The sequence below is a fragment of the Trachurus trachurus genome (genome assembly GCF_905171665.1).
Source record: "Trachurus trachurus genome assembly, chromosome: 16".
NCBI classification, from domain to species: Eukaryota; Metazoa; Chordata; class Actinopteri; order Carangiformes; family Carangidae; genus Trachurus; species Trachurus trachurus.
This window is the reverse complement of record NC_139902.1, coordinates 15,655,009-15,671,982: the sequence shown is the minus strand read 5'-3', so window position 1 is coordinate 15,671,982 and position 16,974 is coordinate 15,655,009. Positions and strand designations below refer to the sequence as shown.

Here is a 16,974-nt window from a genome sequence, read left to right as displayed (position 1 = left end):
CCAGACGCCAAAATTACCTTGGGGGTGAGAAAACAACACAAACCGGGCACGCATATAGATTTGTGTGGATGTTGTCTGCACATGTTATCACCACTGACCCTAATATGGAAAAGGCAAACCAAGCGGAGTCGGAGGCACGCTGATGGTGTTTCTCTTTTTTTTTTTTTTTTTTTTTACTTGCAAAATCTACAATAGCAGGGTGGGTCACTATTTCCCAGCACTTTTCACAACTGCATGTCCTTAAACGCCAGTTGTCAGCAATATACATCTATCTACCAAGAGATAGAGACCCTCTATTTGCCACTTTTTAAGTCACTCCAGCTTGAAGAAGCCGAAACTCCGACATTTACCCACAGCAGTCAAGTATCCACGCTGTCTGTGGCGTTTTCGGCGTTATTGCCACTCTTCTTTGGAGGGTTGCTTTGTGTGCTGCGTGGATGTCGAGTGGCTTTAACACTGCAAAAACTGCCCTGAACACGAGTGAGAGCCAGGTCCGCGTCGACAACAACAACAACAGCTGCTGAACCCCACGACCAAATGCACGCCTGTCGAGACACAGTGCCGAGCAGCAGCAGCAGCAGCAGCAGCAGCCCAGTGGAGACAGAGCTCATGTTAGCCTTGAGCTAGCTTTGCGGAGCAGCAGCGGTCAGTGCATGGCTACGCAGAGACCAGTCTTGACTCTCCCCCACGCAGGCAAGCAGTTTGTGTTTACTACCCACCCTTCACATTTTATCGTTTTACAGGTGTCGATAAATCTCCCACACACGATGTTAGTAGCTTAGCATTGCAGCATATGAGTAGTTATTATCATCACAGCTAACGGTTATGTTGGCGTGGCCTGTTGTTAATGTTCAATAACCGCAGCTAGCGATCTGGCCTAGCGAAAGATGACGCCTACATTGTTAGTTATGCTGCTGGCAGTGGTTACAGCTTTTAAAACTGACTGATTGCCCGGTGCTGAAGCTGCAGTGTTCGGTGATAGCCTAGTTGTTGGTAATATCTGCATCCTCAATGCGACTGTGTGACTATTGATACCACAGTTAAACACAAAAAAGAGCCGTCTGCCTCCCATCATCAGAGGTGATGATGATGATGATGATGATGCAGAGGAGATGACAGGCAGGCTGACAATAGCAGCCAGTCACTGTGTATGAACTTGAGCAAAACCATGCAGACTAGTCTTGTGTTACCTTGTTATGTGCACCCAGTGCTCTCAAAATTGCAATAGCTACTTTGAGTCTTGTTACAGAGGATGCTGTCAGGTTCAGTGGTTGTGAACAGCTGTGAAAGAGGGGTCATGACAGCTAGGCTATACCTTCCACTTCCACGTCATGTGCAAACTTTTTGAGATGTAGGCTAAGTCATGTAAATTTGTTTTCTCACACAAAATTCATTGCGATTCTTTGTTAGTGTATTCTGTAGGTTGTAATTCACTGGATTTGGTTGAAAGTTGCACTGAACATCCAAGAGAGACCTACAGAATGATTTGCATTTGTGTAAATGTTGGTAATCCACTTGACTGAAAAGAACAACTTACTTTTCTGAAAATGTGTTGCTCCACTAGTTCTCACTATCTTGCATCCAGATTTTGATTCTGCTTTGAAAAACCGACATAAAGTCTGAGTCTATAAATTAATGTTACTTTTGTATTTGTATTTGCAGTAGATTTTTAATTGAGTTCAATTCACATTTTTACATACATTTTTCCAAGAAAATCCATGACTTGAACTAGGAGATCGTACGTGAGTGTGTATGGAATTACTCAAAAGTATTCAGGTACTTTAAATGCTTTTTGTTTTGCATTGCTAAAAAAACAATAATGCAATGCAAAAATGCTTATAAGGTAAATGTTCTGCATGCATCCTCCAGTACAATTGATTGGTGTTAAGTAGCATTACACAATGTGCCAAGTAGAGCAGAGTTGTATACTTGAGTAAATCCTGTGTTGCTTCACTGTAATTTCAAGGTTAGGAAGAAAGTTTTTATTCTGTTTCTCTGACACATTTTCCAATTAAATGGATCACAGACTCTGCTGCTCATCCCTCTTTATGGACAGTGTATAATTAGTAAATCAGTGAATTTAACACATTATCTTTATTTTTTTGGAAATGTAGAAAGAAGTGCAATGCAGTAAGAAATGCAGCTGAGGGAGATAACTGGCTTTAGTCTGATTCAGAGTTGCAACACTGTCGCTGTATATACACCTGTACATTAATCACTGATATGAAAGAGTTGGGAGGGGCTTATTACCTTTGGATAATCAAAATACAGCCAGTCACTCCCAACTAATTGTAACCAGTTAGTACAGCATGCATCATATTCACAATTGTTATTAATTTTTCAGCTCGGGAAAAAATGACATTTTAGTCCTGGCATCATGACGTTTATGCGTGAAAACCTCCTTGTCACTGTTTAATCCACAGACTCTTGACATGGGGAGTAAAATGTCCTTCAGCAGAGGAAGCAGTGACCAAAATACAGTCTCTGAGTTAACTTCTGTGACACCTCATCCCTGCAATTCCATTCATGCTCCTTCGGACTGCAAGCAGGTAGTTAGTGAGAAAAAGAAAGAGACGTATCCCACCAAAAATTATGCCGTCTGTTACAGTATACAGCATAATCTTTGGAGTAACTTTGTAAAAAAAAAAAAAAAAAAAAAAAAGGAATATGGATGAATTTGTCTGCATTGAAACATAAACTTGAAGGGCTTTGTGTTGTAATGTTTATGTAGGTCTGGTGGTATGTAGGAGCTGTAGGCTACATGAATTAAACCATAGATACATTTGGCATTGTTTTAAAAAATCTATTTAATTGTCTGGGCATCTATATTATTGAACAAATTACAGAGACATTGTAGAATAGGTGCAATGTTACCATTGTACCATGTGACAAATTGTTTTTGTTTTTTTCACAGGTTACTGAAGATAAGAGATGCAGTGCAAAAGAAGACCTAGGCGACAGGTGGGGAGAGGAAATGAAAGCAAAAGAACTGACTGAAACTGCTGCTGAGCACCGCTCATCAGCACACCTGGACCCTGGTGGCCATGTAAACTGTGTGACAGAAGATAGAATAAATAGTCCACAGAGTGAGTGCACACCATCACAGGTAGAGATGGACGCAAAGCCTCAAGGGACGCCTGCGATTGTGTGCAGCTCGACGACAGACAGCCATGGACAGCCTGTGCGCAGAAAACGTGGGCGCCCTCGTAAAAGAAAACATATGCGGCCTGAAGTCAAAAAAGACCCAGATACTGCAGGTCTTGATGCAGTTCAGCACAAGGAGATCAGTACGACAATACCTTTGCCAGCATGCTTCGAAAACCACATCAGTGGTAATGTGCCTAACACTGTAGTCAGTCCTCTAATTAATAATTCCGATCCTCATACTGTTCCTGGTGAGGAAACACAAGGCAATCTGCAAAAAAGAAGACGGGGAAGGCCAAAAAAAGGAGAACGTGCATCTGTTGCCTCTTCTCATGCTAATAATATTGACAGTCCTGTACGGAGGCTGAGGAGTCGAGGAGAGAAGCAGCCTTTGACACAAGATATAAGCACTGAATCTGGTAGCAAGTTAGACCACGTGCAAACTGAACAGACTCCTCCAGAAAGTAGCAACACACCCAGTTTCCAAGGTATTAAAAGAAAAAGGTCTAAGCTGACTGATCAGCAAGTTCCCGCTAAAGTGTCCAGGCTGGATAAATCCCAGGCGGCCTCATCTGTGTTGAGCAATGACACAGGTTGTGTGGAGGGAGCAGAGGCTGATAAGCAGGTGGAGATCGATGCTGACAAACAGGGGACTGATACGGATGGAAGGGAAGCCCAGGGCTCTCTACCATCTGGAGTAGGTCAGGAGCAACTAACAGAACAAAAGGAACGGGCACAACCAGAAAGAAAAGTGTGTTCCCAGCCAGCAGCTGAGCCTGAACCTGAACCTAAAACAAAACAGACAGTGGACATGAATGACAACAAGAACTCACAATCAAAAAGGCCCCTCAGCTCTCCAAAGAAGTCTAAGTTGCAAAATATAGATCCCTCTATTATGGATGTTATAACATCCTCTGAGGAACCACCTAAAACCATCGAACGCCCCCCTGCTATGAAAACTGAGAATTTAGAGGTAGAGCTGGATCATGTAAATCCTGTGCTAGCGTCAAACAGTCCTAAGTCTTTACAGTACAGTGCCAATGCCACAATTAAATCTGAGAGTCCCAACAGTCAGCGAAACCTTTTTAGGCGCAAGAGCGGTGGCAAGAGAAGGAGGAGAATAAGTAAGGTGTTATTACCAAGTGAGAAGCCTGTAGAAGGTCATGAAGGCAGCACTGAAACTCAAGAAAAAGCAGAGGACCCAAAAGACAGCAGCAACATGAATAATCAGGCAATTGATGACACAAATGTGATCTACACTAAAAAAGGAGGTAAAACTCTAATGAAATGTGGTTACTGTGGCCGTACGTTTAAATTTCTGTCTCAGTTCGTCATCCATCAACGGATTCATACAGGGGAGAGACCTTTCAAATGTCCTGAATGTGACAAAGGTTTTAGCAAAAACTCAAACTTAAATCTTCATCTCAAAACACACAGAAAGAGCAACATTTATCAAAAATGCCCATTTTGCAAAATCAAATTCTCCTGCTCCGAGTATGCCTCTCATATGCAGATGCATGAGCATGAGCTGAATCAGGACTCCGAGAACAAAACATTTGAGAAACGTAGCAGAGGGAACAACAGCGAAAACAGTCAGGGACTGGATACACCAGTTTCTCCAGAAAAGAGAGAAAGAAAAGTGTGTCAGTATTGTGGTAAAACATTTCCATTTCAATCTGCCCTTATAAGACATGTACGCGTCCACACAGGGGAGAAGCCTTATAAATGTGATATATGTGGCAAAGCTTTCGGTCAGGCCTATTTCCTTCGCGTTCACGAGCTGACGCACTGGTCAGTTAAGCGGTACAACTGCACGCGCTGCGAAAAATCATTCACTCATTATAGCAATGCAAAAAATCACACATGTAGACCCACGCGAAGCGGTGACGACGACGACTCACAACCCAAGCCCTCCCTAACATACACATGCCACATCTGCAAGAATGTTTTTGACCATTTGCAAGAGTTCAACAGTCACATGAGAGCTCATACTGGTGCGAAGCTTTATCGCTGCTTGTATTGTGACAAGCTATTTGGTGTGCTGTCTGAATTTAACACCCACCGCAATCAGTGCAGAGGAGAGAGAAACACCTCCAGCTCTCCGATAAAGGTGGAAGAAACAATGTCCTTAATACAGTACACAGTGCCTGCACTAAGGTGTTCATCAGGACAGCAGTCAGCCACTCCGCTCACAGCTGCACACACTGAAACACGGAAAAAACTGACACACATCAACCGCAAGAAACGCTTTGCTAACCTAAAGAAACCGTTTCAGTCTACAGTCATACCGACTCACCATCTTTCACACCTCGTGTCAAAGTTAAACAAACTAGACAACAGATCTGACCCTAGGAAATATCTATGTCCAAGCTGCGGGCGACAGTTCAGACACATGGGCAGACTCCGAGCTCATATGCTGACCCACGCCCCGGGTCAAAGTTACACATGTGCCTGTTGCGGTAAGACTCTTGACAACTGGAAAAAACTCTGGCACCACCAGAGAATCCACAGACAGAGACGCGGCCGCTTCACCTGTCCTCAGTGCGGGCAAGGTTTTCGGTTTGTAGAGCCTTACAAAAAACACATGAGCGAGCACCAAGATTTCCAGTGGATTCAGTTCAGGCCGAAGAAAGTGGTACTGCCATATCAATGCGAGCAATGCAGATGCAGCTTTAGGACTCTAGATCTGCTGTTCACTCACCAGCACTGCCATTCCTCAACACAAGACATACCCAAGGACTCTGCTTTCGATTTATCTATAGATGATCACTGCACCCAAGAGAACAACAAAACAAACAATCACATAGTAATGTTATGTCCTGAACCTGAGGACAGCAGCCCTTCTCCGAGCCCCTTATTGAAGTATCCAGACCCAACTCCTCAAGCATCGTCTTTAGAGCCCATGGTTTCTTTTATCCAATATCAGACTCCTCCCAGCAGCGTATACTCAATCCAAGATGGAGAAACCAGTCACAGCAGAGTAGTTGAAAATGCACTTGGAAAACCCAGTAAACTTTTGAGAACTGTGAAAAGACACGCAACCATAAATGCCAACATATCAAATGAAGGCTCTTCAGACGACATCATGTGCGCTGTCTGTGGTAGTTTATTTCCTGCCATTTCAGACCTTTATCACCACTACCTACAGCATGCCAGAGGCCAGCTGTAGTAACCTAAAATAAGATCTGGTTCCCCTTATGGACATCAGCTGCGTTACATTGTTTAACACAGGGGCCCTGTGGCCCCAGAGCAGAACAATAGAAAACATTAAGTGTAACAGTTAAGTAAAAGTTAATGCAACTCAGTTGGTTTGCTTTGTTCAATTGTTTATTAAACCACCCGTGTGTCAGTTTTGAAATAATTATCATATATACAGAATGTACAAAATAATGAAGCTGTCTGTTTTCTTGAAGTTCATTAAGCAACAAGGTTTCCTTCATGTCTTTATTTACAATTATGCCATTCGAAAAGACCAGAAGAGATGGCTAATCTGAACACAAAACTTGTCCTGTACGTAAACTGATTGTTATAAAACACTGTTCAGTTAATAAATATTTCAATGAGTGAAATAACCACTGTAACATTTTGAATAGTCATTTCTTCTTTTTCATCCTCCTCCTGGTCTCCTTTTTTATTTTTATTTTAATACTGCCCCAAATTAACAATTGATCAGAGGTCACATTGAATTAACTTTACTTAAGTTTATACCTGTAAAAGTTTTGTTTGACAAACTTGACAAAAACAAATGTTGGACACTTACAGCAATAAATTCAAGAGTATATATTGAATGTGCTGATTTTCCCATCATGTTCATAAATATTATGACCAACCAATGAATAATCCATGTATAGTTTTACAAATTTCACACTCACCCCATTCATTAATTTTCCGCATGACCACAGTAAATTTAATATCAAATTTCAACATCATGTAGATCTGTTCTTCACGACGAGTCTGTTACTCAAAATGTTTCTGAGAAGGTGTTGTGCTAGTTCTAACTTTGTTTACTCTACAACAAGAATGTGACTATCAGCATCTTTCATGCAACATTTTTGTCAAAGAGTTTGTTCTGTTGTGATATGATGGCTAAAATCAAGTGATGCTACATTTACAAGACAATATGCTGATGAATACACTTTCCACTTCGGTAAAACATTCATCTCTACACTGCTTCTGAAAAACTACACATTTGCACACTTCGGTGTGGGGGCTTGATTGGATTGAAATCACAAAAAGACATTTCCCACACCCTGATGTATATAATTTTATGCTATAGTTTGTCTTACATACAATAAAGGTCACTTTTGTATTCGCATCTGATTGATCCTGTTATTTCTAGGTTTTAAGTTTTGTGCCTCTGCTCTACAAAGGCAAAAAGATCATCTGATTATCAGGTTAAAGGCATGTTTTGAGTGAGATGTGTAGTGTAGTGTAAGACACTGAGCAGACGAGTGAGTATTGGGTTTTATTTATTTATTAAATGGATGCACTCTCCTGTCTCACAGCAGATGATTGTAAGGTGACTTTAGTTGGAGGACATGGTGCTGCGGATCCAGGAGTTGTAGTTGCAGACCTTGGCGTAGACACCGGGCTTGTTCCTCTGGGCACAGCCGTAACCCCAGGACACCACACCCTGCAGCTGGTCGTTGCACACCACGGGGCCACCGGAGTCACCCTGATAGGACACAGGTAGAAAACAAAGATGTGAGCAGAGCTTCTCTGAGGTTCTCCTACATGGAGGAACAGTGATGATAAGTTTAGCTCATGGTACCTGGCAGGAGTCCTTGCCTCCCTCGAGGTATCCAGCACAGAACATGTTGGAGGTGATCTGTCCAGGGTAGGAGCTCTTGCAGCTGCTGTCGCTCAGGATGGGGACATTCAGGCACCTCAGACGATCGGGGTAGTTGCCTAGAGAAGAAGAAAAAACAGATGTGATACCTGCTCATACACTAACTGTCAAGTTGTCCCTTGCAGTGTTTTACTGACTTCCAGAGGCGCTCATGTTGCCCCATCCAGAGATCAGACAGCGGGTTCCAGAGCCGGCGCAGCTGGAGGGCAGGGACACGGTGCGGACGTAGCTGTTGAGGGTGGCGGGCTTGCTCAGCTTGATCAGCATGATGTCGTTGTCCAGGTTGCGGCTGCTGTACCTGGGGTGACGGATGACCTTGGCAGAGCTGATGAACTGCTCGGTGCCCTCATTGACAGCGATGTTGTGCTCACCAAGACGAACCTGGATGCGGCTGACAGAGAGACATGGAGGTGATAAGTCATGTGCTCATAATAATAATAATACATTTTATTTATAAGCACTTTTACAAATGCTCAAAGACACTTTATGGTATAAAAATCATAAAATAGAGCAATTCAAATTGTAATTTAGTTAAAATGGAAACAGTTATTCCAGACTGAATTCAATGTTAACAGACTGGTGGTTTCATTGGGATCTATGCTTACGACTTGTAGCAGTGAGCAGCAGACACCACCCAGGTGCTGGAGATCAGGGAACCTCCACAGAAGTGGTAGCCAGAGTTCAGAGACACCTGGTAGGGCACAGAGTTCTTTCTGCACTCGAAGCCTCCAACAATCTTGTCATCCTCATCATCGATGGGAGCGGCATCTGGTAGAAGTAGAGAAAAAACCAGAGATTATGTTCTGCAGGAAAGAAAAAATTTAAAGAAATGCTAATCATGGTTTTTTTAAAAAATCATCAAGAAATTGTTTTAAAGACTGAGTAAAAACAAAGGCTGACACTCACAGGCCACTGCGAACAGAGCCAGAAGAATGAAAGCCTTCATGGTGGTTTGTGTCTGAGCCTCAGTGTCTGTTCAGCTCCAATGCTGCTCCTTTTAAACCCACTCCGTCCCTCTGTTATCTGATTGGCCAAGGGGCGTGAATTTCAACGTTCAACTCTCTGTTAGTTTTCAACCTGTGTGAAATCACATCTGGAAGTGACAGTGTGTGCTTTAGTTCCACCACCAGCCACGCATCACACTTGGTTTATGAGACACAAAAACAATCAAAAATATGGCTTTGTTTTAGATGAGTGTTGGAATTTAATGAACTCATGTAAAATCTTATTGCTCCCTCTATAACTTTATATTCATTGGATTGTATTCCAGTTGTTTATCTCATAGCCACAAGTGTAAGATTGAATAATTCAGTTGAAAACACTAACTTTCACCTTAAATTAAAAAGTATTTATCAGTGCTTTTCCTTTCATTTATAGCACTTGTGCTTCCTTTCACCATGAAAAAATATGATTTTCTTTAAAACTAACTTTCTAAGCCACGATTCTTAAAACATTACTTAGAAAGATGTTTGTGACTTGTATGGCAAGTTCAAACTGCTTATTTTAATGCAGTCCAAGATAAAACATAAAATAAATTCCTCTATACATTGACTGTCACATTATTAATATCAGTACCATATTGATGTTCATTTAATTTCTTCATTTCTTCATTGTTAGTGGGAACAATAGTTTTCCTCAAATATGTTTCTGGGATTGTTTGCAGTGTTAATGTTTTTTAATAGCTGTTGATGCTGTGACGACACATCACCTGAATCTTTATATTAAAGTGTAGGTTTCTATACAGTGATCCTGTTTATCAATACCCTCTTTTGTCACAGCGGTGAAGCAAAGCAAACACATCAATACATATTTGTTACAAAATTTGCAGAAAAACAAACAAACATATTGGGGGGCAGATACTTTTTTTTTTATTGTTTTAAGCAACATGGAGTCAGAATGCAGGTTTATTTGTGAAGTAAGAAATTTTAGTAGTCAGTCTTTCAAAAAAAACAACAAACCCTCTTATACAAAAAAAAGTCACCTCTTGGATTTAACTAAACTTAGCTGAGAGCCTCCCATTGGATAATGACTGCATGGATGATTATGTTTCAGCTGGCAACAACTTATTTAACCCTAACTGATGAAGTCTCATTTCTTAAACAACTATGTCGGAAGACACATCCTGTGGTCGTGGAAAAGATGTTAATCTGTTTCAGAAGGGTCAAATTATTGGCATGCACCAAGCAAATAAAACATCTAAGGAGATTGCTGAGACTAGTAAAACTGGGTTAAGAACTGCCCAACACATTATTAAAAACTGGAAGGATAGTGGGGAACCATCATCTTCAAGGAAGAAATGTGGTCCAATGTAACCACAGAGTCCAGACCTTAACCCCATTGAGAATCTTTTAAAAATTAATGCAAATCTGGATGAAAATAAATGTTGTGACATTGCAGAAGCTTATTGAAATGATGCCACAGCGAATGCGTGTCGTAATGAAAGCTAAAGGCAGTCCAACTAAATATTAGTGTGTGTGAATTCTTTTTTGGATGGGCAGTGTACAATTTTATACAACCCCTAAAGGTTTATTTAGCAAGGACTGAACTCTGCTAGTTCAACATTTTATTTGTTAAAGTGCAGAAACATACATATCAGTTAATTTTTATTTCATATATCTTAAATATTGGTGAAAAAAAGGTCATTTGCCACACCTTTATTATTTTTTGGCGTTAGTCGATTTTTTTTCCCCGCATCTTATTTCTTTATTTATATGCATGGCTGTTTCTTATATTTATTTTGACATACTGTATATTTCCTTTCCTATTGCCTCTCTTTATCAATTTATTCAACAGCACAAAACAAGGAATAACAGAGAATAGGGTTCATTTTAACAATTTATCTTTATTGAAGCTGTCATGGTTTGACATTCTTTAGTTGGAGGACATGGTGCTGCGGATCCAGGAGTTGTAGTTGCAGACCTTGGCGTAGACACCGGGCTTGTTCCTCTGGGCACAGCCGTAACCCCAGGACACCACACCCTGCAGCTGGTTGTTGCACACCACGGGGCCACCGGAGTCACCCTGATAGGACACAGGTAGAAAACAAAGATGTGAGCAGAGCTTCTCTGAGGTTCTCCCACATGGAGGAACAGTGATGATAAGTTTAGCTCATGGTACCTGGCAGGAGTCCTTGCCTCCCTCGAGGTATCCAGCACAGAACATGTTGGAGGTGATCTGTCCAGGGTAGGAGCTCTTGCAGCTGCTGTCGCTCAGGATGGGGACATTCAGGCACCTCAGACGATCGGGGTAGTTGCCTAGAGAAGAAGAAAAAACAGATGTGATACCTGCTCATACACACTAACTGTCAAGTTGTCCCTTGCAGTGTTTTACTGACTTCCAGAGGCGCTCATGTTGCCCCATCCAGAGATCAGACAGCGGGTTCCAGAGCCGGCGCAGCTGGAGGGCAGGGACACGGTGCGGACGTAGCTGTTGAGGGTGGCGGGCTTGCTCAGCTTGATCAGCATGATGTCGTTGTCCAGGTTGCGGCTGCTGTACCTGGGGTGACGGATGACCTTGGCAGAGCTGATGAACTGCTCGGTGCCCTCATTGACAGCGATGTTGTGCTCACCAAGACGAACCTGGATGCGGCTGACAGAGAGACATGGAGGTGATAAGTCATGTGCTTATAATAATAATAATACATTTTATTTATAAGCATTTTTACAAATGCTCAAAGACACTTTGTGGTATAAAAATTATAAAATAGAGCAATTCAAATTGTAATTTAGTTAAAATGGAAACAGTTATTCCAGACTGAATTCAATGTTAACAGACTGGTGGTTTCATTGGGATCTATGCTTACGACTTGTAGCAGTGAGCAGCAGACACCACCCAGGTGCTGGAGATCAGGGAACCTCCACAGAAGTGGTAGCCAGAGTTCAGAGACACCTGGTAGGGCACAGAGTTCTTTTTGCACTCGAAGCCTCCAACAATCTTGTCGTCCTCATCATCGATGGGAGCAGCAACTATGATACAAACAGAGAGTTATAATTTCATGCATCTCAAACCTATTCTTGTTTTTAATTCAAGATTCAAGATGTTAAAAGCAGTGTTTGAGATGAATACAACAAACAAAACATAAAACTTACAAGCTGCAGCGAACAGAGCCAAGAGAACGAAGTACTTCATGATTGCACCTACTGAGCTCACACAACACAGGACTGGATGCTGTGGGTTTATATAGCAGTTGTGTCGCTAAATCGACAACTCTTTATCTGACCTACTCCAAGGATTTTCCCACGCAGCATGATTAAACATTATCCCACCTGGGAAACAGCAGCATGGTCAAGAAGGAAAATAGATGAATTTCCTTTTTTTTTTTTTTTAAATGCAACCTTCAGCACCTATGTCTTTAGATCATTTGAACTAACTAGGGCTAGGCTATACATTTAACACTGAAAACAAAGGTGAAGGAGACCAACTAAAATGATTTGCCAGGTTTAAGTATACAGTGGCAGTGATATTAGATATGTGTTTTCTAGATGTTACTTACAAATATTCAAAAGATTTACTATTTTAGTCTTGAGTACAATCTTAATAATGTCAGGGAAGGTATTCTGTAAAATGTTATGACAGCTGGTATGGATTAGCCTACAGAGGAAAGGATAATCCATAATCCAGAAAAAAAGACAAATAACAGTGACAGCTATTTAGGTTTTGTTGTAGGATTAAAATTTCCTCAATTAATTATTATCAAGAGACATTCTCTCAAAAATCTTTATCTCTACTGTGCTGTGCTGTATATGAATGTCATAGTGTTGCGTGTTCAGCTACTCTGATTTAATAGTATGAATTAATCCAAACACTGTCTCCATTTCCCTGTAGTTGTGACAACTAAATCAATTCCTCTCTAGGAAATTAGAGAAAACTACGCGACTAGTCCGAGGTCCGTCTGTGCAACATGTCCAAACTGTGATTGGTCCTGAACATACCCTTCGCTGACGTCAACAGAAAGCGACCGTGCTTGGTTTGTGTATCGGCTGCTGAGCTAACAGCTGCACCGACTGTGTTTTGATTTTGTTTTGCCTCCCATGTGCCGTTACCATGAGGTAAGAAACACAAAACAGCGTCAGCTTTCTCTCCATTTCCGCCCCAGTTGCCGCTGCCAGTTCAGACAGAGCTGTTGCTTTGCCTATAGCTGTGGTTAGCCCGTTAGCTAGCAGCTAGCTCCATTGCAAGATCAGCACCTAATGTATGCGGAATGCGCAACCATTGCGGATGTGGTGCAGAAAAAAATGCGCATCGATGCGACAGCGTACAGAAGTCGACATCACTGAGACACACGAACGTGGCTGTTCTAAAATGCTACGCAGTTGTAAGCAGTGCCTTGTTTTGTTGTTGTATTTCAGCTCTGGAGGCGATTCTCTGCCTGGATGATGCTTCTCACTGTAACACAGCTGGACGTTTAGATGTAGCTCTCAGCCTGCTCCAGGTGTTATATACACAGTGTACAGATGTTTTTAGTGGCACATCAGTGCATCTAAAAATGACAGACCTGGATTTAAGGGGCTCCAGGTAGCTGGAAAAGTCTGTGGACTTCATGCTCCAAACATAGACAACATGATTGTATTTCCTAATGAGCTGCAACAATGACTTGATTAATTTGAAGAATACTTTTTTTTAAACATTTGCAGATACTTAACATATACTTCATAAGAAATCACTCCCCATTGTTTGTGTGTGGCAGCTCATTGTTACCTGATCTGCAGTATACTGAAGACTTGCAATGTCTTCAGCACTAGATTTAGTTATACCTTGAACTTGTGTTGATGGGGAAGCAGATGTCAGAACCAGAATTGGCCCGCCAGTCAGTTCTGCTGTAAATCAGGTCTGACCCATGACTGAGTACTACGAGGAGGGGGGGCTGCTGTACGAGCAATCACCTCCCATGCACATCAAAGTGGAGTCTCCGGAGGGACCCTTTGGAGGGGGAGCCTCAGAAAACGGCTTCCCCAGGGAGGATGATGACTCGGAGGGCAGCTGTGACCAGAACAGTGGATTACCTGGGGGGCTTCCCTTCAATGTGGTAGTGGTGCATCCAAACATCATGGCACCCGGCATGTCCTCAGACGACCTCTTGTCCATTGAACAAAGTAAGTCTTAATGTGACTTTATGGGAAACTAGATCGTCAGGAGGCTGTACATTCATACATTTTCATCAATGCAAACATCTACAGCATTTTGCAGAGACCTATAAGATGAACATCTATCGTCACAAGGAATGCTAATATAAAATGTAGATAGATTTTTGTTCTCCATTCTCCATGTCTTGTGAAAAGTAGTTATTGATTATATTTTGATCAATATCATTTAGCACTGTAAAATGTAACATTGTTTAAATACATTTCGTTTCCTTGTTCATTATATTTTTTTCCTCTCTCTTTTGGGCTGTTCTCTCACCCGTGTCTCTACAGACAGAGCTATGTCAGCTGCACTGGCTGCTGGCGGTGCAGGAAAAAGAAAGAGTCGATTCAGTGGAGCAGAGCTGGAGGTGTTGGTGTCAGAAGTCACTCGGTGTGAAGGGGAGCTCTTTGGCCCTGCGGGGAGGCTCCGGCGGAGGGAGAGAGAGCGCATCTGGGCTGGAATCCTAGAAAGAGTCAATGCTGTGTCCAGAGTCCCGCGTACTCTTCGAGAGGTGAAAAAGCGCTGGGATGACTTAAAGAGGCGGAACGGGGGCAGGCTGGCAGACGCCCGACACCGCAGCTGTTACCTACCATCCAGCAGAGGGTCTTCAATGCTTGGACGCCCGTCCCAGTCAAGCCCCAGGCTTCAGCAAGCCCGACAAAAGCAAAACACCCGACCAAAGCCCAGTTTTTCATGTTTCCCCGACTCAGATACAGGTAAAAAATTAATAAATAAAAATGAATACATTCAAATAAATTACTAAGCTGCATTACTTATTAGTTGCACTGATACTCACTGGGTTACTTACATTTTTTTTTTTTTACAGGTGTGGGAGTGGAGGGATCAGAGAGAGATGGTTTAGACAAAGACGAGGACAATACCGAGCGTGACAGAGACATGGGGGAACCTGAGTGTGAACCAGTCGAGAACAGCATGGAGGACAAACTGGGATTGGGGCTAGGTCTGGGCATTGGACCACCCCCTCCATCAGAACGATGGCTGCCTCCTTCCCCACTCTACAGTGCTCCTTTCCTCAATGGCAGCCCTCAGCCTAGCAGTCCTCAGCCATCTCTTGGAGCACAGCAGGGTCCTCTTGAAGCCCCTCCCCGCAGTTCCTGGCTTGAAGATGAGCTGCGGGGGTTAGGAGAAGCAGCAATTCAACTGGGAAATCGCGTAGAGAAGAGTCTGCGGGATTTTGGGGAAGGTTTTAGACAGGACATGAGAACACTTGTTGCTTCACAAGAAGCATTAGCAGTCAGTCTACAACAAAACAATGTCCTCTTACAAAGGTTGTTAGGAGTGCTTGAGGCCCAGCAACAACCACAGCCACAGCAACAGCAACATCGTATACAACAAGCGCATCAATCACAAACATCGCAACAGCACTTACAGCCACAGCCAGCTCTGCAGCAGCTGCAGCATATAGAACCACAGCAGCAACAGCAGCGAATTGAAACACCACCGCAGTCACAGCTACAGCATCAGCAGCAGTCACATGCTGTACAGCAACAGTCACAACAGCACCAAACACAGATACAGCAGCAGCCGCAGATCACCCAGCATCCAAATAATCAGTCAGCTGTAGCTGTGGTACCTGAACCATCGTCCCCTGACATACATGGCACTTTTCCCTCTGACACACCCACAGACACAAATGGAAGTGTCCAGAGGCCACGTCGAGGTAGAGCTGCCGATCACAGGCGCAGAAGACGACGCTGAAAGGAAAGTACTTAAAAACTCAAACTCAAAAATTGCACATCTTTATCAAAATGTGACAAGAAATTATGCTCTTTTTCTAATGACAGTATTTCTGTAAAAAATAAAATGAGTTGTTTGGAATTGTACTTCCAAAACCAATGATCCATCTTGCACTTAAAGTGTTAAAAATGTGTCTTCAAAGAGGACTGAAATGGATGAGAAAATAATGGGTTGGCCTTAACATTAACTTGGATCCTCAGTCATATACACATTGTGCTGAAAGACTTTGTGAGAAACAGTTTCTTCTGTGGAGTGAAAACTTCACGAATGAGACTTTCAATATAAAGACAACAACCACAACTGTAGGTGCTGATGTTTTAGTATGCATGTCAGTGTACATGCTCCTGATGCTCTTACTACTTCAGAACTGTCTCAACTCTCCTGATACACTAACTACATTGTCATAAATACTTGTACTCTGAGGTTGTCCCCATACATTGTAGTTATACAGCTATTGTAATTACCTGCTAATGTATGCCTGTGCTTTTTAAGTGTCATGGTACAAACTTTTCCAACTTTGGTTGGACAATAAAGTTAGACTGTGTTCTGTTAAGTGTGTTTTGAGGCAAAGATGAAAAAAATTGCCATCTCTGGTGAAATGATAAACAAAACAAAACAAAAACAAAAAAAAACATCAAACATAAACCTCACAGTAAGTTTCAGACTTAAAATCAATTATGTTGGTGGAATTTAAACAGCATACATGAGTATGTGGGGGCTATTTATTGTAATCTTGCATGCAGTATGATGGATGTGTTTGTAGATAGTTGCTAAGAAACAGCATACTCCCATCATCTACGTAGTTTTGCACAAGCTATATTTTGTAGATAGCAAATGTTCCCATGAAATGTAACTAAACTTTAATAAAAGCCGGATATGGATCGCAAATAAACTCAGCACATCACTTGTCCCTTTGTCACAGAGCCTATTCTATGTTTATGTATTGTTAGTGGTTATCTTTAAAAGTTTACGATGAATTAATTAAGTTGTGAGCAGAGTATTTTGATGTGTTGAGCGACAAATTCGCAGCAGCGGTGGAAAGGGAAAGTTATAACGTCAGGCTTCAAAATATGTTTTTCTGAATAATGAATTTGAGCCGC

General features: G+C 42.1%; 4 protein-coding genes across 5 annotated transcripts; 2 read left to right on the top strand and 2 right to left on the bottom strand.

Moving 5' to 3' along the window:
- Nucleotides 1-2,431: 2,431 nt before the first annotated feature.
- Nucleotides 2,432-7,281, top strand: LOC310999539 (uncharacterized protein). Its single transcript, XM_083990004.1, has 2 exons — nt 2,432-2,549; nt 2,915-7,281. The coding sequence occupies exons 1-2, from the start codon at nt 2,433-2,435 to the stop codon at nt 6,311-6,313; spliced, it is 3,516 nt and encodes a 1,171-aa protein (XP_083846130.1). The 5' UTR covers nt 2,432; the 3' UTR covers nt 6,314-7,281.
- A 388-nt stretch (nt 7,282-7,669) lies between these two features.
- LOC310999566 (trypsin-3) lies at nt 7,670-8,939 on the bottom strand (the record flags this gene model as incomplete). Its single annotated transcript, XM_083990040.1, has 5 exons — nt 7,670-7,819; nt 7,916-8,052; nt 8,131-8,384; nt 8,599-8,761; nt 8,900-8,939. 5 exons carry the CDS (start codon nt 8,937-8,939, stop codon nt 7,670-7,672), a joined length of 744 nt encoding a protein of 247 aa, XP_083846166.1.
- A 1,905-nt stretch (nt 8,940-10,844) lies between these two features.
- On the bottom strand, nt 10,845-12,121 carry LOC310999639 (trypsin-3-like; the record flags this gene model as incomplete). Its single annotated transcript, XM_083990157.1, has 5 exons — nt 10,845-11,014; nt 11,111-11,247; nt 11,328-11,581; nt 11,796-11,958; nt 12,082-12,121. 5 exons carry the CDS (start codon nt 12,119-12,121, stop codon nt 10,865-10,867), a joined length of 744 nt encoding a protein of 247 aa, XP_083846283.1. The 3' UTR covers nt 10,845-10,864.
- Nucleotides 12,122-12,950: 829 nt separating this feature from the next.
- Nucleotides 12,951-16,635, top strand: LOC310999270 (uncharacterized protein). Of its 2 annotated transcripts, XM_083989602.1 has the most exons (4): nt 12,951-13,041; nt 13,342-14,085; nt 14,407-14,832; nt 14,943-16,635. In XM_083989602.1, exons 2-4 carry the CDS (start codon nt 13,830-13,832, stop codon nt 15,833-15,835), a joined length of 1,575 nt encoding a protein of 524 aa, XP_083845728.1. In that variant the 5' UTR covers nt 12,951-13,041; nt 13,342-13,829; the 3' UTR covers nt 15,836-16,635. The 2 variants fall into 2 exon arrangements, with proteins under 2 accessions (XP_083845728.1, XP_083845729.1); XM_083989603.1 differs by having other exon boundaries at nt 12,962-14,085.
- The last annotated feature ends 339 nt before the right edge of the window (nt 16,636-16,974 follow it).

Bases quoted from the DNA above. Each gene is read 5' to 3' on its own strand.
- LOC310999539 (XM_083990004.1), top strand. From the start codon at position 2,433: ATGGGGAGTAAAATGTCCTTCAGCAGAGGAAGCAGTGACCAAAATACA. The intron at 2,550-2,914 runs GTAGTTAGTGAG...TTTTTTTCACAG, and splicing joins CTCCTTCGGACTGCAAGCAG to GTTACTGAAGATAAGAGATG.
- LOC310999270 (XM_083989602.1), top strand. From the start codon at position 13,830: ATGACTGAGTACTACGAGGAGGGGGGGCTGCTGTACGAGCAATCACCT. The intron at 14,086-14,406 runs GTAAGTCTTAAT...GTGTCTCTACAG, and splicing joins CCTCTTGTCCATTGAACAAA to ACAGAGCTATGTCAGCTGCA. The intron at 14,833-14,942 runs GTAAAAAATTAA...TTTTTTTTACAG, and splicing joins TTTCCCCGACTCAGATACAG to GTGTGGGAGTGGAGGGATCA.